This window comes from Nipponia nippon, unplaced genomic scaffold (genome assembly GCF_047370975.1).
Source record: "Nipponia nippon isolate SJK-2023a ecotype South Korea unplaced genomic scaffold, ASM4737097v1 scaffold_1, whole genome shotgun sequence".
Classification (NCBI taxonomy): domain Eukaryota; kingdom Metazoa; phylum Chordata; class Aves; order Pelecaniformes; family Threskiornithidae; genus Nipponia; species Nipponia nippon.
The window spans coordinates 92,073,451-92,091,194 of record NW_028262290.1 but is presented as its reverse complement, the minus strand read 5'-3'; the positions used below and the strand labels follow the sequence as shown (position 1 = coordinate 92,091,194).

The following is a 17,744-nucleotide window of genomic DNA, read 5'->3' as shown; positions in this document are numbered from 1 at the left end:
CTTCAGACATGCTCCCACTTTTGAATGTGAACCAGCGGTCAGATCCGTAAGTGACCTCAACCACCTCCAACACCAAGGTCTTTAGAAAGCCCTGGTGGGAACAGTTTTGTGCTGAGCCGTTCTGCCAGTACTCTGGGCACTCCAAAATGTGGTCTGAACCACAGTTCAGCTCCTTTGAATGTCTGATCTCATGTAGCAAATGGGGAATAGGCTGTGGGTGGTGGAGGCTGTCGGCAGGAGGGAATACTTGGCAATCGTGACAAATGTATCTTTGGTGCTGCCTGAGTCTGGACTTCTGTCATGGCTTTTGCCAGCTCCGGGCTTTCTCCCAACCCCGTGACTTCCCTTCAGAGGCTTTGCATTTCCCACCACATCTGCTGGAGCACAGGGAGCATTTGTATGGCACAGGCATAGGACAGGCAGAGATAAGAAAACAAGGGATGGTCCAAATGAGGGTGAGACAACAGACAGAGATAACAAGGGGGAGGAGGAGGCCAAATGGTAGGCCAAGAGAAGGGGGAGGCAAAGGGATAAGAGGTAAGATAAAGAGAGACTTTCTGTGCATGAATAAACATCAATAAGTGAAGGGGTGGTGGTAAGACCCCCCACTGCCAGGAAGACAGAGAAGAATTACGGGCAGGAAATATCACTGCAGGAGCAGTTGATTAAAACTACAAACTGCATGAACTTGGTCTAATCCCTTCTTGCCTGCAAAGCCACCCTAAGAGAACCTGGCTAAAGAAACTGTCTTGAGCTATTTCACCATCTCTGCTCCCAAGTACTGTGCTCACATACAATGAGGCAGGCAAACAAGAATAATCAGCTGGCTCCTCCTGAGTTGCCACAAATGTTTGGGCTGGCCATCTCAGTTCCCATCACAGATGAATTGCTTTGCTTCATATTAAGATGCAGCAATGCACGTAAGCACACTCTTAGCTCCGAGTATGGAAACTGTTCCTATTAACTATTCATGCCCTTGAAGTGAAGCACTTGCTTGGATGCTTGGCTGAATCAGGGCCTAATTAAGGAGGTAAACAGCCTTCAATCCTCAGTCATCTCTCCCTCAGCCTTAATCCTCCGGTCACCTAAGTTTAATTTAAAAATCTGTTTTCAGGAGTTGAACCTGTATCTGTCACATCCAAGATTGCCACTAATTGCTACGTGTCAACAGCGTTTAGAAAAATGAGCAATGAATTAAAATCACCAGCCCTTCTGCCTGGATGACAGCTTTATCTTTACACACTAGTTTTTCAATGGGGTTGCAATCTCTTTACCCACCCAGAGGGGAAAATTGCGCTGCCCAAAGTCAGTCAGATTTCTTCAGCTAGTCTGAACGTTTCTGAAGAAAAACTACTGATCTTGTAAATGAACATATGGCGCAACACCCAGGGTGCAAAAGCACTCCAACTTAGACCCCAGGAGGTAAGGACAGCTCTTCCTCTGGCTGGTCTTGTCGGGTAGTTGTGGTATTAGGGGATCAGAAAGCAGAATCAGAGAGACAGGCTGGTGTTCTCAGGAAGATCAATGAAGATGTGAAGGTCACAGATGACACATAGCTGGTTTCAAAACCTCAGGAATGACAGCAGGGAAAGAGGTGGTGAAGGAGGAAGGGGAACAGAGCCAGCTGTAGAAGTTGCCAGAGAAATATTTTGTTGGAGGCACAGCAGAGGAGGAGCAGGATGACGCAAAGAGAAGCAACTGAGTAAAGCACAGCACATGAGGACTGCAAACAGTGGTGTCCAGAGGGATTCCTTTACTGGATGCGCCTGTCTAATACTGATGTAATGAGCTAGTTATGAAGTAAAAAGCCAGAAATGTGTGTGGGAGTGTTGGAGGGGCACATATGAGGTATCTGCTCCCACAAGAAGGAGGTAAGCTAGGGCTCCGGCTAAGAGTCTTTTAAGAGGATTAAACAAGACAGTGAGCAAGACTGGACATGAGCCTACTGAAGCTTCTCAGATTTGGTGACATACTGAGAGGAAAACCTGATAGCAAAAATGATCTTCCTGTCTTCTACGGAACAACTAAGACGAACAAAATCAGGGTGAGATAAAAAAGTAGAAAGCTACCTGTGGAGGGACGATTGTGTCCACTAGGATGGGCAGCAGAGCACAACACCATCAGGCTCTCGTTCTAACTTTGCCACCGCCTCATGATCTCACTCAAGTAGTGTAGTCTGTCTACTCTGCCATAGATTTGTTTCAGAAGCAGAAACGCAGTGATACTATTTTTTTTAAACCCTTTTCACATGCTTGTTGAGAAACATTTAAAATATGTTAAGTGCTCAGTGCCTTGCAGATGCTATACAGAGACAAGTTACTACTAATCATTATTTTACTTGGCTGAATTTGACATGTATGTTTTCAGAGATACCTCTGAAATGCCTGATATGTGAGGCCTTAACTAAAACAAACAAACAAACAAACAACCTACTGCAGGTTTTATTAGCAGGAGGGACAAATAAAAGGAAGAGGGTGGCAGAGCAATGCAGAGAGAATGTTGAGTTTGAAGTAAGGAAAGATATAAACATTTTGGCTGACACAGCAGCAAAGTCAGCTTGGAGGAGAATTAAGGACAACAGAGCTAATCATTTACCAAGCCAGTAATTTTCAGATGTTGACATATTTTCAGAATGAGGAGGGAAAAAAAAAACAGATAAGAGAAGACTGTCAGAATTATGGCAACTTGCAACTTCTTTACCTGGCTGTTAGTGAGCAAAATAGACAGGAAAATCATCTGAAGATTATTCTTCCTTGAATTCTCCCATTTCATTTTCATGAGTATTAATACAGGCCCCATATTGACATTGATGAGCAAAAAGATCCTTGAGGAAGGGAAGCATGTGTTTCCTCGTGCAGACATCTGAACAGCTTACATCTGAACAGGTGGCTCTGAACTTAAGGGTAGGAAATGAAGCTTGTATGAAAACTAAAGTGGAAGTGCAGGGCATTTAGGGTTTTGTGATCATAGTTTCATTAGACTCTAAATGCTTTTTAGGGCAGGAACACTTAGAGGAGTTCAGAAATGTTTTTGACGTTAAGAAAGCTGACTTTGGGAGAATGTGATATGCCCCAAGGAATTTTTACTGCAATCCTATGAAACATGGGAAACATAGAGCTGAATTTTTAAAAAACATCTGAAGAGGCTGAAATTTAAAGCCGTCTTGCTTAATTCCAAGGAGGAAAAAAGGGCAACTGAGGCCAAATGCAGTTAAGTAAAGATGTAAAGTTTAGCGTAAGCAACACATAGAAGACTTGGGAAATTTAGATATTTAGATATGGCAAACAATCCTTTGAAAAGTAAACAACCTGGTAAGAAGGGGTACAGAACTTTTTAGGAGTTAGAAAGAGCAATTTTAAAGAAATAATTCCAGGAGGATGAAGTATCTTTTGACACTGTCATGAATTTTTTCTTCTAACCATTACATGGAGTCTCATTTATATCAGTGCTAGAACAGACTGGGAGGAAAATGCTTAATTGTTTAAGGCATATAATAAAAGGAAGAAGTTAGCATGCCCTTTTTTCTTTGAAGAAGAAGAATAAGAGGCCAGATGACTGCTTAAATATTAGCATCACATTGTGACAGAGTTTCCAGGGCTTGCTTAAAGCAAGGAAATTTGCATTGATGTATGTACATCCTCAGAGTTACAGCCATGCCAGCCCCTAACAAATGTGGTGCACGAATACAACCTGCAGTTCTTATCCTAGGCAAGCTGTAGGACAACAGCAGAAACAGGTGGGAGGGAAGGGGAAGAATTCCCTGTAACACATGCAGAGCATTAGTTTCAGAGAAAAAACAACCTTTACATATGGTGGAAAGGTTTCTTTTTTTTCCCCTTTTAAAAAGTGACATAAACTCCTAACAGAGAGATATATACATCTTAAGTTCTGTGGTGACAGGACAGACCAGTGAGACCTGGAGTTAATCTTCATTTTTGCAGGAAAGGGCAATCAAATGAAGCAAGCTGCTATAGAACTGTTAGCTTAATATCTGCCATGCAAAAAAAAAAAAAAATAGAGGCAATTTTACTCAAACACCTTAACAGGCATAATTTGATTAGAAGCAATTGTGCAATTCTTGGAGGGAAATTTCTACGTACAAATTAATAGTAATTATCTTGCTGAAAGATAAGAAAATTAAAGACAGGCCCTAATTCTCTAAAAATTACCCAACTGCAGGGGTTGAGAGACCTGATGCTTCTGACATCCCATGCTGCAGGGCTGCTTGTTTCCAACTGACTGACGTGGCTCACTGAATTTCTGTTTTAAATTTTAAAAGAAATTTAAAATTAATTTAAATATTATTTTTGTGAAAACCAAATAGGTTATTTAAATCCAAGTATCGACTAAGTTGCCTACCTACAACATGAACATTCTGATTGTAACAAAAGCAGAAAAGGCTAGTGAGATCATTTCTGAAGTATCTACATTTTACAGGTGAGTAAACTGTAGTGGAAACTTATCTTCACATGCCTAGGGCAGCAAATGAGTGTAAAGTATGACCTTACTAGCCATGTGCTAAAAAAGACTGCAAAATGCATGAAAGCATCTTTCATAGTCTATCAAGTTAAGTTTAAAAAGCAAACTTGTCATGAAGTTCCTGTGAAAACTGTGCTGATTTTAAGAAAGGCAGAAGTAATCATTTTTCCCTGATCCTTGAAGCAGGTTAGAGTCTCCAAATACAATTTAAAAAGGGTCAGAAAAGATACTGATAGGAATTTGATACAAGCCAAAAGAAATTATATTCATAGGTTTGTAGCTGGCAAGATGCAAGGAGGGAAGTAGAGAGACAGGCATTAGAAGCATTAGCAGGAACAATTCCCAAGGCCAGTAAATATCAGGGGGCCCCAAAGCAGTCAAAAGCAGAGTGAAGAGATTTAGAGTCAAGGCATTCAAAGGGTCTACTTAGTTTGACCAGAACACAGGCTCACATTTCAAGGTTTCTTCTTCGGTACAGCTAAGCTTTTCAATGGGAAGCCTTGACCCCAGGGATCACTAACTGAAGCAAACAAACATGTTTTCAAATGAATGTATTGGCACTGTCAGACCTGACTGTACACAAGATTAAATGATATTTATTTTCACTTTCCAGAATACCATGCTAAATTTTAGAGAGACGGACAGACAGAAACGTTTCCAAATAAGACATGAGAATCTGAGCATCAGATTTTCTGTGTCAGCTGGGATTCAACAGCAGAATTCCTGTTAACTGATCTGGCTAAGCCTCCTTCCAAATATCAGCTTGAGGCTTTCTTGCCTTCAGCGGTCTTGGTGAGGGTGGCAGGAGGGGACATATGTCACCAGTCCATTTCAATTCTCTCATTGCTTTTCCTTGCTTTCTCGTGATGGATTGGATTTTGGCCTGGCATTTTGGAATTGCACAGATGTGATTCCCTGACTGAAACAAACAGAGGTTTGCCTCCCTTTGATAAGGAATGGAAATTAAATCAGAATTAAAAACAACGAAAGTGATTCTGGGTACGCATCCTGAGATGCTCAGAAAAGGAAACTTTGATTGCAGGAAGTGAATGCCACATCTCTGCATAGAGGTGTTTGCTCACAGTTCATCTGCATATTCCTTAAGACAAAGGTGTTTCAAAACCCATTTTATGCTTCTACCTTGATCATGCTTCAGCAGCTTCACAGCCTTCTTGGGTTCCACAGGAACCAAGTAGGAACTGTGTTAAATGCAAGGCAAGATGGGGACAGTGGAAGAGAGAGATGGAGCCCAAGAGAAGGTGGCCTACAACAGGCCAGATAATTTCAGATAAACATCAGATATCTACTGAGTTTATACGCAGTGTTATTTCAAGGTCACATTCCACTCACATTCCACATGTATGGACCCACTAGCAATTGCATGAGCATTCCCGAAGGACCTGTGGTTATGCACTGTCCCAAAATGGACAAGCGTATAGTGAGCTGAATTTAAAATCTTGAAATTGTGTTCCCAAAAGGAGACCAATAAGGAGAGAGAGGAGACCATGGGCACCACTATTTCAGCAGAAAATGTTTGAGCACATGAATAAGGTGGAACTGCAGCAAGGGCTTCAGAATAGCTACATACTGTCCGTGAATTTTGAGTGGTGAATATGTACTTGTTAGTAAGAGGTATGACAAAGCAGGAAAGTGGGTCTCACAAAGCCAGACTTGTTGGGTCAAGTGTCCTTTTCCTGTTTGGCAAGTCCTTTTGTCTGTGTGTTCTCCTTATCATCCTGACACCTTACCAAAGCACAGAATGACGGACAGCTCTTAATGACTTCCTAGCATTTGATTCTGATATACAGGCCCAGCCCTTTTTTTGCATAACACGAAAGTCTCTATTCCCTTCTGAATTTCCACTTTAGAACCCATGTCTACTTCCACACACGCAGCTCCCCACTCCCACCCTGCAATCCGCTTCAAGACAAACGTGGTCTCGTCACACCTTGCTTGAATCAGGCAGCTGAAGCCAGCACTTCTGAACGGACGGACTGACAGCTGATGACTGACAGCCGATGCTGCATCAGCAGCCGGCAGGGCTGGTATCACCCTCCTCAGGAGCCAAGAACATCCTCGCCTGGGCACACCCACTCCCACATTGCACGACTGGGGCTATGTTCCCGGTGTCCAGAAACCAGGCTCCATCCTGTACCATCTCTGTGCATTGCCACCATCCTGCCTGACTTGGAAATACTGTCGTTTTTTTTCCTCTCCCAGCACACTCACTAGGTGATTTGAGTACAGGTGTTAGCAGGTTGGTCCTGCCACCAAGTGTGTGCTGGCTGAGCACCCCTGGCAGACTTCACAGAGGCATTCCTGGGAGTAAAGATGTGTTCTGCAAATGAGCATTTACCGAGTGGGACCCTGCAAAGCACCCAGGAAAACAAAGCACACGTGCACTTCTAAAATGGGCATTTAGCGGTATCCACAGTTACAAAGACCTAAGCTGAACAGGGAATACTCACTGGATGGATTTGAAACACTGTCATGAAGACACAGAAGGAGGTACTTTAAAAATCAAGCCTATCAGTGCCCACCTTCCTCTGCTTTCCCTTCTTGCAGCTGGAGGAGAGGTGACCACATACTCATTTGAGACCGAAAGGAATAACAAATTGTTTTACACTTTGTTTTGTTTCCCATAAGGCAATGTTTCACCCCCCCTCAGCATCCCCTGTCCTGTTGAGAGAGGGTGACTGAAGCAGAGTAGCGTCTCCGTGACAGAGCAAACCCCCTCCTCCTGGGCAGTGCTCCCTGCCTGCCTGCACACTTGCTTGTTCCCAGGTAGCTGGCTGTGAGGGGGCCAACAAGCAGGCTAATTTAGAGCTCTAAAAGCTGGCAGCAGGAGCGCAATTAAGCCGTTTTCACAGACTGCTGGCCAAATGCAGCAATTTATTGGCTGAGTGATCGGATTATTCATTTGCAAAGCTGAGAGGGCATTTTCTTACCACTTCAGTTGGCCTGTAGTACTTGTGATTGACTGTCACATGAATCTTGCCACTCTCTTTGCATCGTCCTACTTCATTTTCATTCTTCCCTTCCCACCTGTAAAGAAGATAAACATTTAATCAACCCATAATTACTTTAGTGCTCTGATCTTAGCAACATTTGGCCTGCTTTCATTTACTTGAGGCTGGTGTCAATTCTCCCTGCAGGACAGTATAAACTCATTAGCTATAGGAACAAAGGCAGGGTTTAGACTTGAATGGAGCAACAATGGCTTTTGAAGTCTCTTTGTTTTGGTTTTTGATTCAGTGGAAGGTCTGAAATACAGGACTTCCAAATTAAACACATAACGCTAGGGGAAAATAAAACGTCCTGATTTCAGAATGTCTCATGTATCTGCAAATAAATATGACAGTAAGGTTTTTCATTTGTGGATTGGTTCAAAGCTGTTTTCTTAAAATATTTTTAATTCTTGTATTTTGGCCAATACTTTCAGGAACTCTTTAATCTGTTAATTTTATGCATGTGAAGCTCTGTTTGAATAGCATTAAGCTGCATAATTTAATTTGTGCTTAACTAGGAAAAACAAAACAAAAACCATTCTTGAGTTTTCAGTCCTAGCTTGCCATGGCACTTCACATACATGCACTGTAAACAGTACTTACTACCTGTGAGCTGAAAGCCAGCTACTTTGTCCAAATTAGTTTCATGTGTTGAACAGCCTGCAATTTGCTGTAATTTATGTGATCTGGTTGCGCCGTGAACTATTTTGTTGGCAACTGTCCTGGTCTAAAATTTTGGGAGCAGCAGAAGAGGAACGGTTTGGTGGGTGACTAGCTCTGCCTTTGGAGAGGCCAGCCTGCAGCCTGGAAGCCTGAGGACAATGCTCCCCGCAAAACGAAAGCTTGAGATGATACATGTAGGAATGTACATCGGTGCATCAAACCTAATCCATTGCATGTACGAAATCAAGAGTTATGACTGAAACTCTATCTTCTCTTTGCTTTTTGCCTTTAAGTATATATCACGGGGCTCCGAACCAGCTTGGCATAAAAATGTAGTGATGAAATCCTTTACTTTTTTGTGTTCAAGTAAAATCTATGTAATTTAAATCAGTACTGTGATTTAGACTATTTAGCCTCAGTCACCAGCAATGAAAGAAAAGCACCCCTTGCCTCCCACTTACTTACTGTACTGCCAGCTCTTGGGACTTTGTCACAGATTTGATTTCTCCTTGCTCGCCTGCCCCCCTGGAGCTCCTAGAAGAATTTAATTCTTTGACAATCTCAGCCTTCATTTTTGAGTTTCTAGCCCTGAGGGCCAAGGAGGGAAGTCTGAAAATGTGACCTCTGTGTACCCATGAAGGTTAAAACACCAAAAGGGAGAAGGAAATACCAAATATGCATTATTACTAGTTTTTAAATCCCACAATTTTTTAGGCACAACTCATGACTTTTGGATGACTAGCAAAGCCTGTAGGATGCTTGATACTGGGAACACTTCACATTGAAATAATTTCCAACAGATAATAGACACAGTGAAGTCAGCTGTTAATAGTCATGCCATGATGCTAAAGATGATTTATAATTTAAATTTTCTTTCGTTCTTTTTCTCAGTTGCTCTGTTCGAAGCCCGAACTGCAAAGTTTTCATTCAGAAGCCAAAACCAACATTAGTCCCTCCCTTTAAAGGGCAGAGGGTAAAAATGTGCAGGACTCAAATGAGCTTAATAGAAAGCTAACCATCACCAGTAGAACAACAGGAAGCGCTTAGATCAGGAGACGTCAGTTGTTGTTGGAGGTCACTGAGCAGAGAACCCCATTTAACACCCAACAGGCTCCAGAAGGCTCAGCCGAGCCAGTAAAGACTCACTTAATGTCGCTATCAAAGTTATATAACAATAGAAATAGCTTAAGAAGAAATCTCCACCCGTTTCGTTCAGCCCAGTAATGTGAAAAGTTCACAAGGGAAAAAAAGTACTTCTCATTGTGAACAAAGTAGCATTTGATAGCCACACTTCGAATTACTCCTGGCACCTCAGTGCTCACAGCTGGGGACACCATACTGCTGATAAAAGGGATTGCGCAGGGGCCAGCCTGACACCAGGATCAAAACATCCATTTCGCTAACCAACTCCCCCTCCCCTCTTCCTCTAACCACAAGGAAAGGAAAAAAAAACCACCAAAATCAAAATTTATAGTCGAATTGCAGTCGGAATTGTTAACTGGAAAAACGTAATGTCAGATTATCTTGAAGCACAAACATGGTGGAAGAGGCACAGGGAACCCTCATGTTGCTGTGGTTTTAGATAGCTCCAGCCACAAGGACTACTCAGCTTTCTGCTCCTCAGGGCGGATGCCCAAGTAGGCAAGAAAATAGCCTTGTGTAACTTGGGGCAAATGCAAAAGATCCCTGGCTAAAGAAAGTTTGGCTAATCAGGACTGGGCTAAATTTATATAGGATAGGGAGTGGATCCCCCCAAGCCCTGGCTGGTGTCAAAGCCCAGGGCTTCCAGGCAGGTGCCTGCTGGCCTAGTGCAGGCTTTTCACAAAACGCTGGTCCTAGAGCCTGCAGGCAATGAGCCTCTACATCAAGACCATTGCCCCACACTGGAGAGCTTCACCTTCTTCCTGAAGCAAAGGTTTGCCTTCACAGCTGATGGCATCAGCCATACGCCAGAACACTCTGTACTGGGAGAAGGATGCACACGACCATGTGTCTGCTACTGACAACATGGGTTTGATGCCCTCTGCATCTATGCTTCCACATCGAGTGCCTCAGTGTTGAAGACGGGCACTTTGGGATTGCTTAGGACGATAGTCATTGTCAACTCTGGTGGATACAACTACTATCACTGACCTCAGAAATTTCCATAAAACTAATTTAATCACATTTGAAATGCGTGTTCAAGTTTCGTTGTTTAAAAGATTCTTCACCTCAAGAGCTTTTACACTCTAGATTTACAGAGTGCATTTAATTTAAGGCTAATTCCATATCTGCAGATCACTACTGTTGTAATACTTATTATCAGCGGTCATGAATGCTTCTTTTCTTCTTCAACTCTGGAAATTCCAATTATTTTTAATTTCCTATAACTATTCAGTAAGACAGCAAGCTTCAAGCTACAAAAACATCCCTAGGTATAGAGGATTTTCTGAGGACGAAGAGATGGGGTACCTGCCTGTTGGGGTGTGAGGTGGGCAGGGAAGGACACAGGGGAGCCAGGATAATCGATGAGGGGTGGGAATAACACTGCAATGAACCAAATGGTCCAAATGGCTGTAAATGAGAAGCAAACAAGGCAAAGTACATATATTTTTGAGGTAGTGAAGAAATCAACTAAAAATGAAACCTTTCACAAAAGCACAGATAAACTGAACAAGTATACGCATTTCATCTCCTTGCTTGATCTTCACGTAGAAACAGAACTGATAGCATTTTAAAAAAATATTCAAAACCACTAGAAGCTACAGCTGCTCAGCCTCTTTATGGAAAATAAAACTATCACTTACGCCTTTTAAATCAACTATAAGCCAACACAAAATATTTTCACATTTGAAAATGAACAATAAGTTAATTAAAAATAAAATTTTAGGAAAATTTTGCTCTTCCTCCACAGCTAATATGAGATACCAGTTGTGTAGACTTCTCGGATTTGTGGCCTGATTGCTGCTACAGACACAATTAAGCCAAAGCACTTCATTCTGTACTGGCACTTTATAAACAGCAAAACGGATGCCGTATAACAAACCATTAAGGTCTTTTGCAAGTAATCTTTTGTAGGGAAACTTTAAATATGACTCTTCGTATGTTCATTTGCCACCAACTCAACCATCAATCTTGCCAGTAGCTCTGGTGCATCAAAGCAATCAAGGATATAGGGATTGCTTAACCATGATCTTGTACTTAAATCTAAAGAACAAGTATGCTACCACAGAGGGATGTACTTAAAATTTTTTTCAAATGCTATAATGAATCAGGCCTTCAGTGTTTGTTCACTAAAGGAACACAGTTAAAACAATGCTAATGCTGTTTTTATATTTGCAGCACTGTCAAGCTCAAGTTTCAAAAATCTAAATCGTGACTCCCCACATTACAAGTTTTTAAAAAGAACATATGCTATGCCCCCTATTTTTTTATTTCTTTTTTTTCAGTTCATTGAACATCTTTTGAAGCTCTTATCCCTTACTCCAAATTGTGAAAGTTAGTGTTGAGAAAATGTTTTCTCAAAGAATATAAATGCTTCTGTGAAAATCAAAACATTCTGGAAAGAAAAGTGTTAGTTTCAAGTAAATTCCATTACTGTCAACCTGAACAAAATTATATTAATAATATCTAAAAAAGATGCTTTGACGTTTTCAGAATGGAACAATTTTTTTTTCTTTCAGAATGGCTTTAAAAATTCTTTTTAAGTTATTATTTTTTTTAAAAGGAGATTAGAAGAGAAACAAAGCAGTTCAGCTGACCTGAACTCATGTATTTTTCCAAATTGCAGTTGTGAGAATTATTTTCATTTCATTTGGGGGGAGGGGAAATGTGGAATTTCCCATGAAACACCACATTTAATTCTCACCCAGTCTTCCTATATGAGAAACTCTCATACCTCTTATGATGTATGAAATTAGATAATTAAATTGTTACATTCATAAGTCTTCAAACCTTAATTTGAGTTCTGAAACAGTTATTAGGTCTGCCTACAGATAAAACCTTGTATCAATAAGAAAGTAATAAAAGCCTGCTCAGCTGGAAGAGTTAATTCTTCAGCTGAGGTGGGTTAAATGCCCCCCTAAAACATATACTCTACGGGGAGAACAGTGATAAAAGCAGTGCAGTCCTAAGCGAGGACCCTTGCTCAATGTGGGTTCACCCAGGCCAGCATTCTTCACTGACATGGATGGGTTGCTTTCAACTGTCACTCTTCAAAATGCCTTCGATTTCTGTATGAGAATCTGTTCCCTTCCTCCTCATCTGAAAGCTTCTGATTTTCCTGAGCTGTTAAATACAACACATAGCACTGGCCAGCCAGCAATTTTTGGTGGGGCAAAAGCCAGACCTGGAAACAGCAGCTGTTTTGATGATGACTTTCGATGGCTCCTCTTCCATGTCCCCACAGCACCACTACTAACGTATTGTTGGCTTTCCATTCTTACAGCAATCCTTCAAATCTCATGTGTTTCTGTAACCCAACCTTCTGTTTTAAGGTACAATGAGAAAAAAAAACAAATAAGAAAAACCCTCCTTTAGTTCAATCTCAGTTCAACTTTCACTGTCACTGAAGAGGCCACTGCTCCACTTCTGCTAGTAGTTCACCTCATTAGACCTTATAGCTTATCTGCAAACTTCTTCTTTTTAGGGTGATCTTTTATAAGACCAACTGGCATGTTAGTTAAGATAAAATTTGTATGTAGAGGCAAATGACTAGAGTAACATATTCATTTCTACTGAATTAATTCTGATCCTGGAAGCAATGAATATTTCTGTAACAAATGTGCATGTATTTTTATATTAATAAAAAACACAATAAATCTTTCCACTGCTTGAAAGGTTTTTTTCTTTTCTTTTTTTCTTTCCACATTCGCAGACAGCAGTCTTTGTAGCACTCTGCAAAGAACTCCGAGTGCCGTAGTGGTTTCAGGCTATCTTTGCAATCCTGTTCTAATTTAATAAGATTAATGACAGAAAATTAGTCAAGACAAGCGTTTGCCTGTTTCGTTTACCCTGCTGTAGTTCAAATTATAGGCGGGAAGTGTTTCCCCCAAGTACTACTTAATTAGTAATAAGTAGAAGGGAAAGTAAAAGAAAAAAAGTGTAATCCTTACAGGGGGAAAATATTTGTAGCTCTGAGGCTTTCCTGTTAGTACAAAGGACTGAATTTGAATGATTCAGAGGACTATATAAATATAATTTGAAATTTCTCCCTTGAAAAAGAAGTGTTAGAAGAAAAAAACCACACAGGGTAGATAAACCTCTGTGTACACTTTGCAGTCAATTTCAGAGAGAGAATCAGTCTTACTGCAGCTGTACATTTCATTAGTTACAAAAATGTAGTAAAGCTTCTCTCTTATTTTGGCTAGAAGACATAGTCCTGACATGTGCTAATGACTGGCTATGACAGAGTATTATGTTATCTTCTTGGAAAGACTTTTTAGGCTGTCCTGGATTTTCAGCTGTATAAGTTAATGTGAATTGTTAGGAAGACAAAAAACTAAAAAAATAAAATAAATATTTTTAGTTGGTTGATGGGGCAGCCAGGATTGCTTTTCTTCCTGTTCTCTACTGCAATATCAAGATGTGACAGCTAAGACTTTGTTACATTTGCAACTTTCCCTGCCAAAGCACAAAGTAACGATGGTTAAGAGCCCCTGCACATGTGCCCTGTGTTCTTAAATGCACTATGAGCTCTGCCAACTGCTGCTTGCCACGACATCCCTCCCGGCCGTTTACTCCATCATTCCATCAATTTTGAAAGGCACATTGCACAGCAATACTGGGAAGCTGTACCATCACTTACAGCAGTGGAAACGGCTGCTGGAAATTTCCCAGATAAGTTGTTGAGATTGCAAAATTTCATAATACCTGCAACCCTGCAAAAAAAAAAACCCCAAAACCCAAACAACCAAACAACTCAACCAAACTTCAAGGAAGGGAGACAGGAAGAAAGCAGCTGTCCTCGCAGGAGCTCATGTAGCAATTGCACTCTGGTGTGCTGGTTCTTAGGTGCCTCATAAATCGTAAAGAAACAGATCAATGGGACTCACCAGTAGGGTCCCACAATGCTAAAATGGAGGATTTTGCTGCCAGGCTACTCCCTGAAGAAGATATATTCAAACTAGAGGAGGTGGGAGTAGAAAGCCCTTGGGGGTTTCAAAGAATGCGAGAGGTTACCAGCCGGCCGGCCAAGAAGCCAGTGAGGGTAAAGAGAGAGCGTGGCTGTGCTGCAAAGGCATGGGCCGGGCGGACGCCTAGAAAAATTATGGACGTTCTTAACAAAACTTTCCAAATCCTGAGAAATATTTTACATCTAGTGCAATTTGAAAGACGAACGATGGCTGTGGGATGAGTAGTGGGTCTGTTGTGACACTACCCACACCCTGGGAGGTGACACTATGCCCACCAGGGGGAATGAATGCTTGATTTATCTGGCTAGACTGTATCTACACCACTGTCAAAATGATCAGTGACAAAGTTATCATTAGCACCTAAAATGTCACCTCAGTTCCCATAGGTATAGCTATTTGTATATCACCTGTAAGTGGCTTAAGGAATTAATAACTTATTCACAGTGAAGAAAAATTTCAGAAGAGCCATGGGGATTAGCAGCCCAAGTCCTGTTTCTAAAGTGATTTACGTTCCTAAAAATCCATGTCACTAGATATCATGCGGATTCTTACACAATTTTTGAAAATTACTTTTGTTGATTAGTAAAAAAAAAAAAATGCAACTATGCTTTTGTACACACGAAATACCTGCCCTACCTCACCATTTGGAGTCATACTGTGAAGTTTCCCTGAGAGAGAAACTTGTGACTGATTGATTCAATCCAAACACCGACCGCAGTAATCACCAACATGAATGATATGCAGTCCACCATATGGAACCATATGTGAGCATAAAATTAAACAAATGGGACACAAAATTTTGTGTGTTAGGACCAACTAAATCTAAAGTAAGCCTTTAATATTCTTTCTATTACAGAAGCTATTTGTAGAAGTACTTTCACTTTTATTTGTGTAATTGTTGTTCTTTTCTTTAGGTTTTCTCCAGGGTTTAATTTGCTTTCTGAAAATTACATGCTGATTTGTCAGTCTTGGGAAATGCTGAGACTTCTTAGGCCAACACCAAAGTAGGGAGTTTAATTTTAAACTAATGGATAAATTTATTTACATCAAAAGAAACTGAGATATTGAGAACATCTGCAAACAAAGACATTCAGCTAGGCACTGACCTGTATGTTTCAGTTTCTAATTTTAGGTAATCAAAATTTAAAAAAAAAGGTTGTTCATGAAACATTCATTCTTGCTTTTGCAAACAACACTAGACAGGGACAAAATAGTTCTCAAAATCACAAGAATTCTTACTTATACAGAGCAACTGAATCCACAGCATATTCGTATCAATGCTTACTAGGGAGAATTAGCTTATAAATACAAGAAGCAGAAGTACAGAAAAAGAAGAAAAAATAAGAAAGACAAAGCAATTACTAGAGCTCCTACTACCTCCCCTTTACCCTGTCAAACTTCACTACTGTTAAGGCATGTGGGACAATGTGTGATCATACAGGGACATCTCGTTATCAAGAGATGCTAAAAATATAGAGAGAAAGTTATTCCCAAAACCGAGCTTTTGGGCTAGAAATTCTATTTATACAGCGTCTCTCTCCCCCATCAGATTTTTTTCTGGAAGTTAATGCCAAAAATTGAAACCAGACTAAAAACTCATTGAGGAGAAAATGTTATTACCTCCCCAGCCACCCACTGGCTGTTCAAATAATATTGTATATATCTGTGCACTTCTGCATATTTATTGAATTTGTCAAGTTTTTGTTCCCAAGTAAAACTTATTGGCCCTGTCAAAAGTTCACCAGCTGCACAAGTGACTTTGATGGCCTGAGGAACAGCCCTGGCGCTAGCGTCATGGAAGAGCCTGTGGCTTTCCTCTCCCTTTTCCAGCTGAGATCGGTATGTTGATGCATGGGGCCCAGAGAAGATACAGAAGGAGGGAAATTGAAAAAATAATAAACAATAAAAATATAAATTACAGAAAGTGCTCACCAAGCCATCCTGGTTTTATTATATGGCCTTGAGAAGGAATTTTGTATTTTCAATCAAACTATGTGGAATATGCATTGTAAACATTCTGCACCCACTGCTCAACATTTTTATGGCTTAGTAGGAGAAGAGCTAATAGGAATTAGAGTGGGTTGCTACATAATCCTTGTGGTATGGCTGATGGGCTGTCATGTGGAAAGAACAGGGTTGGCAGGTGTCACCTCTTGAGATTGCAGAGGATGGGAGCAGGACTGTGGGGGCCTGGGGGCACAAAATAGAGAATCGGGCAGAAAAAAAATCTTTTGCAGCAGGGTGATGAACAGCACCCTGGTACTAACATCTTTGGAGGGGCATCTGGCCCCCAAGGTGGGGAGTAAATGGGAGAACAGAGAATGAAGACTTGGAATAAAAAATTACGATGTACCAGCCTACATTTTTTTCTTATGATCTAGAGAGCAATACTAGACGTATCCGCTGTGGCAGTCATTCATGCCCAGAAGGTCTCACATGTTACAAAATTAGAAAGTGAAGCAAAAAAAAAAGAAGAATGTAGAGAAACAATACTCTGTAACACAGCAAACGCAACAGCCTAGAAATGTTCAACCCATGGCTGTGATCCTATGTTCATACTTACACAATGGTTTTCCCGATGTGCTTAAATGACTTCTCCACAAATTCACGGACACTATGGACCTCCCCAGTGGCTATGACAAAGTCCTCAGGCTCATCCGTTTGCAACATCAGCCACATGGCCTGCAGAAACACAAAGAAAGTCAAATTCAGAGAACATGTAAGTGGCTTCTTTGGTACATATTATGGTATTTTTGATTTGGAAATAACTACACATACACACACATACTCCAAGCTGGGGAAATTAGCACTTTCCTAACATGGTGGCTGTTAACCAGTTCAGCGCAACTCTGAAAAGAGTTCAATTACTTCTTATTATAGAAAACAATGCTGTATTTGATTTTCAATTTGTTTCACAGCAGGGGTTTCTGCAGGGGAGACTTTAATATGTTTACTTTTAAACACTGAGACTTGGTTTAGTGCTCAAGAGCATGGATTCACTTGTTTAAAGTACTGCATGAATTGACATAGATATGGGGAAAAGAACAAAATTTTGTAATGTTTCAGTCCAGAGTGCTGTTGTCTGTCTGTTACAGAACGATGTCAAGCACATTGAACCATGAAAATATGGGTCCTTTTTGGCTCTTTCTTCTGTCATGTTTGCTTTGGCTAAGTTGAGATTTTAATTAAGAGTAAGTGATTAAAAAGGTAACTAAGAATAGTCAACAGTGTATTTAAGCAAATTAATCTGTTTTTCCTGCGGGATATGTGCTGAATGTTACATATTAAAGCACCATAGCAGAAACTTTTTCTTTTGACACAGGAACACAGAAAACACTGGTAGAAAAGTGAGACAACCATTAACATCTGTTTCAGACAACCATTTGTGCAGTGGCAAAAATCGCAATAGGTTTTGAAGCAAAACTTAATGGGATTGTCAACATTTTTTCATTTCAGGGGAGCAGGTTTACCTCCCGCAGCA

The 17,744-nt window shown here is 40.8% G+C and overlaps 1 protein-coding gene across 2 annotated transcripts in view; it reads right to left on the bottom strand.

Moving 5' to 3' along the window:
- GMDS (GDP-mannose 4,6-dehydratase) overlaps positions 1 to 17,744 on the bottom strand; it is a 431,344-nt gene that overhangs the window by 66,502 nt on the left and 347,098 nt on the right. Inside the window, exons 8-9 of one of the 2 annotated variants that reach the window (XM_087762225.1) lie at positions 16,827 to 16,945; positions 7,428 to 7,524 (exon numbers count right to left, since the gene is read on the bottom strand). In XM_087762225.1, coding sequence (XP_087618351.1) covers positions 7,428 to 7,524; positions 16,827 to 16,945 — 216 coding nt within the window. The remainder of the gene's footprint in view (positions 1 to 7,427; positions 7,525 to 16,826; positions 16,946 to 17,744) is intronic. The other variant, XM_087762234.1, reaches the window with a different exon arrangement.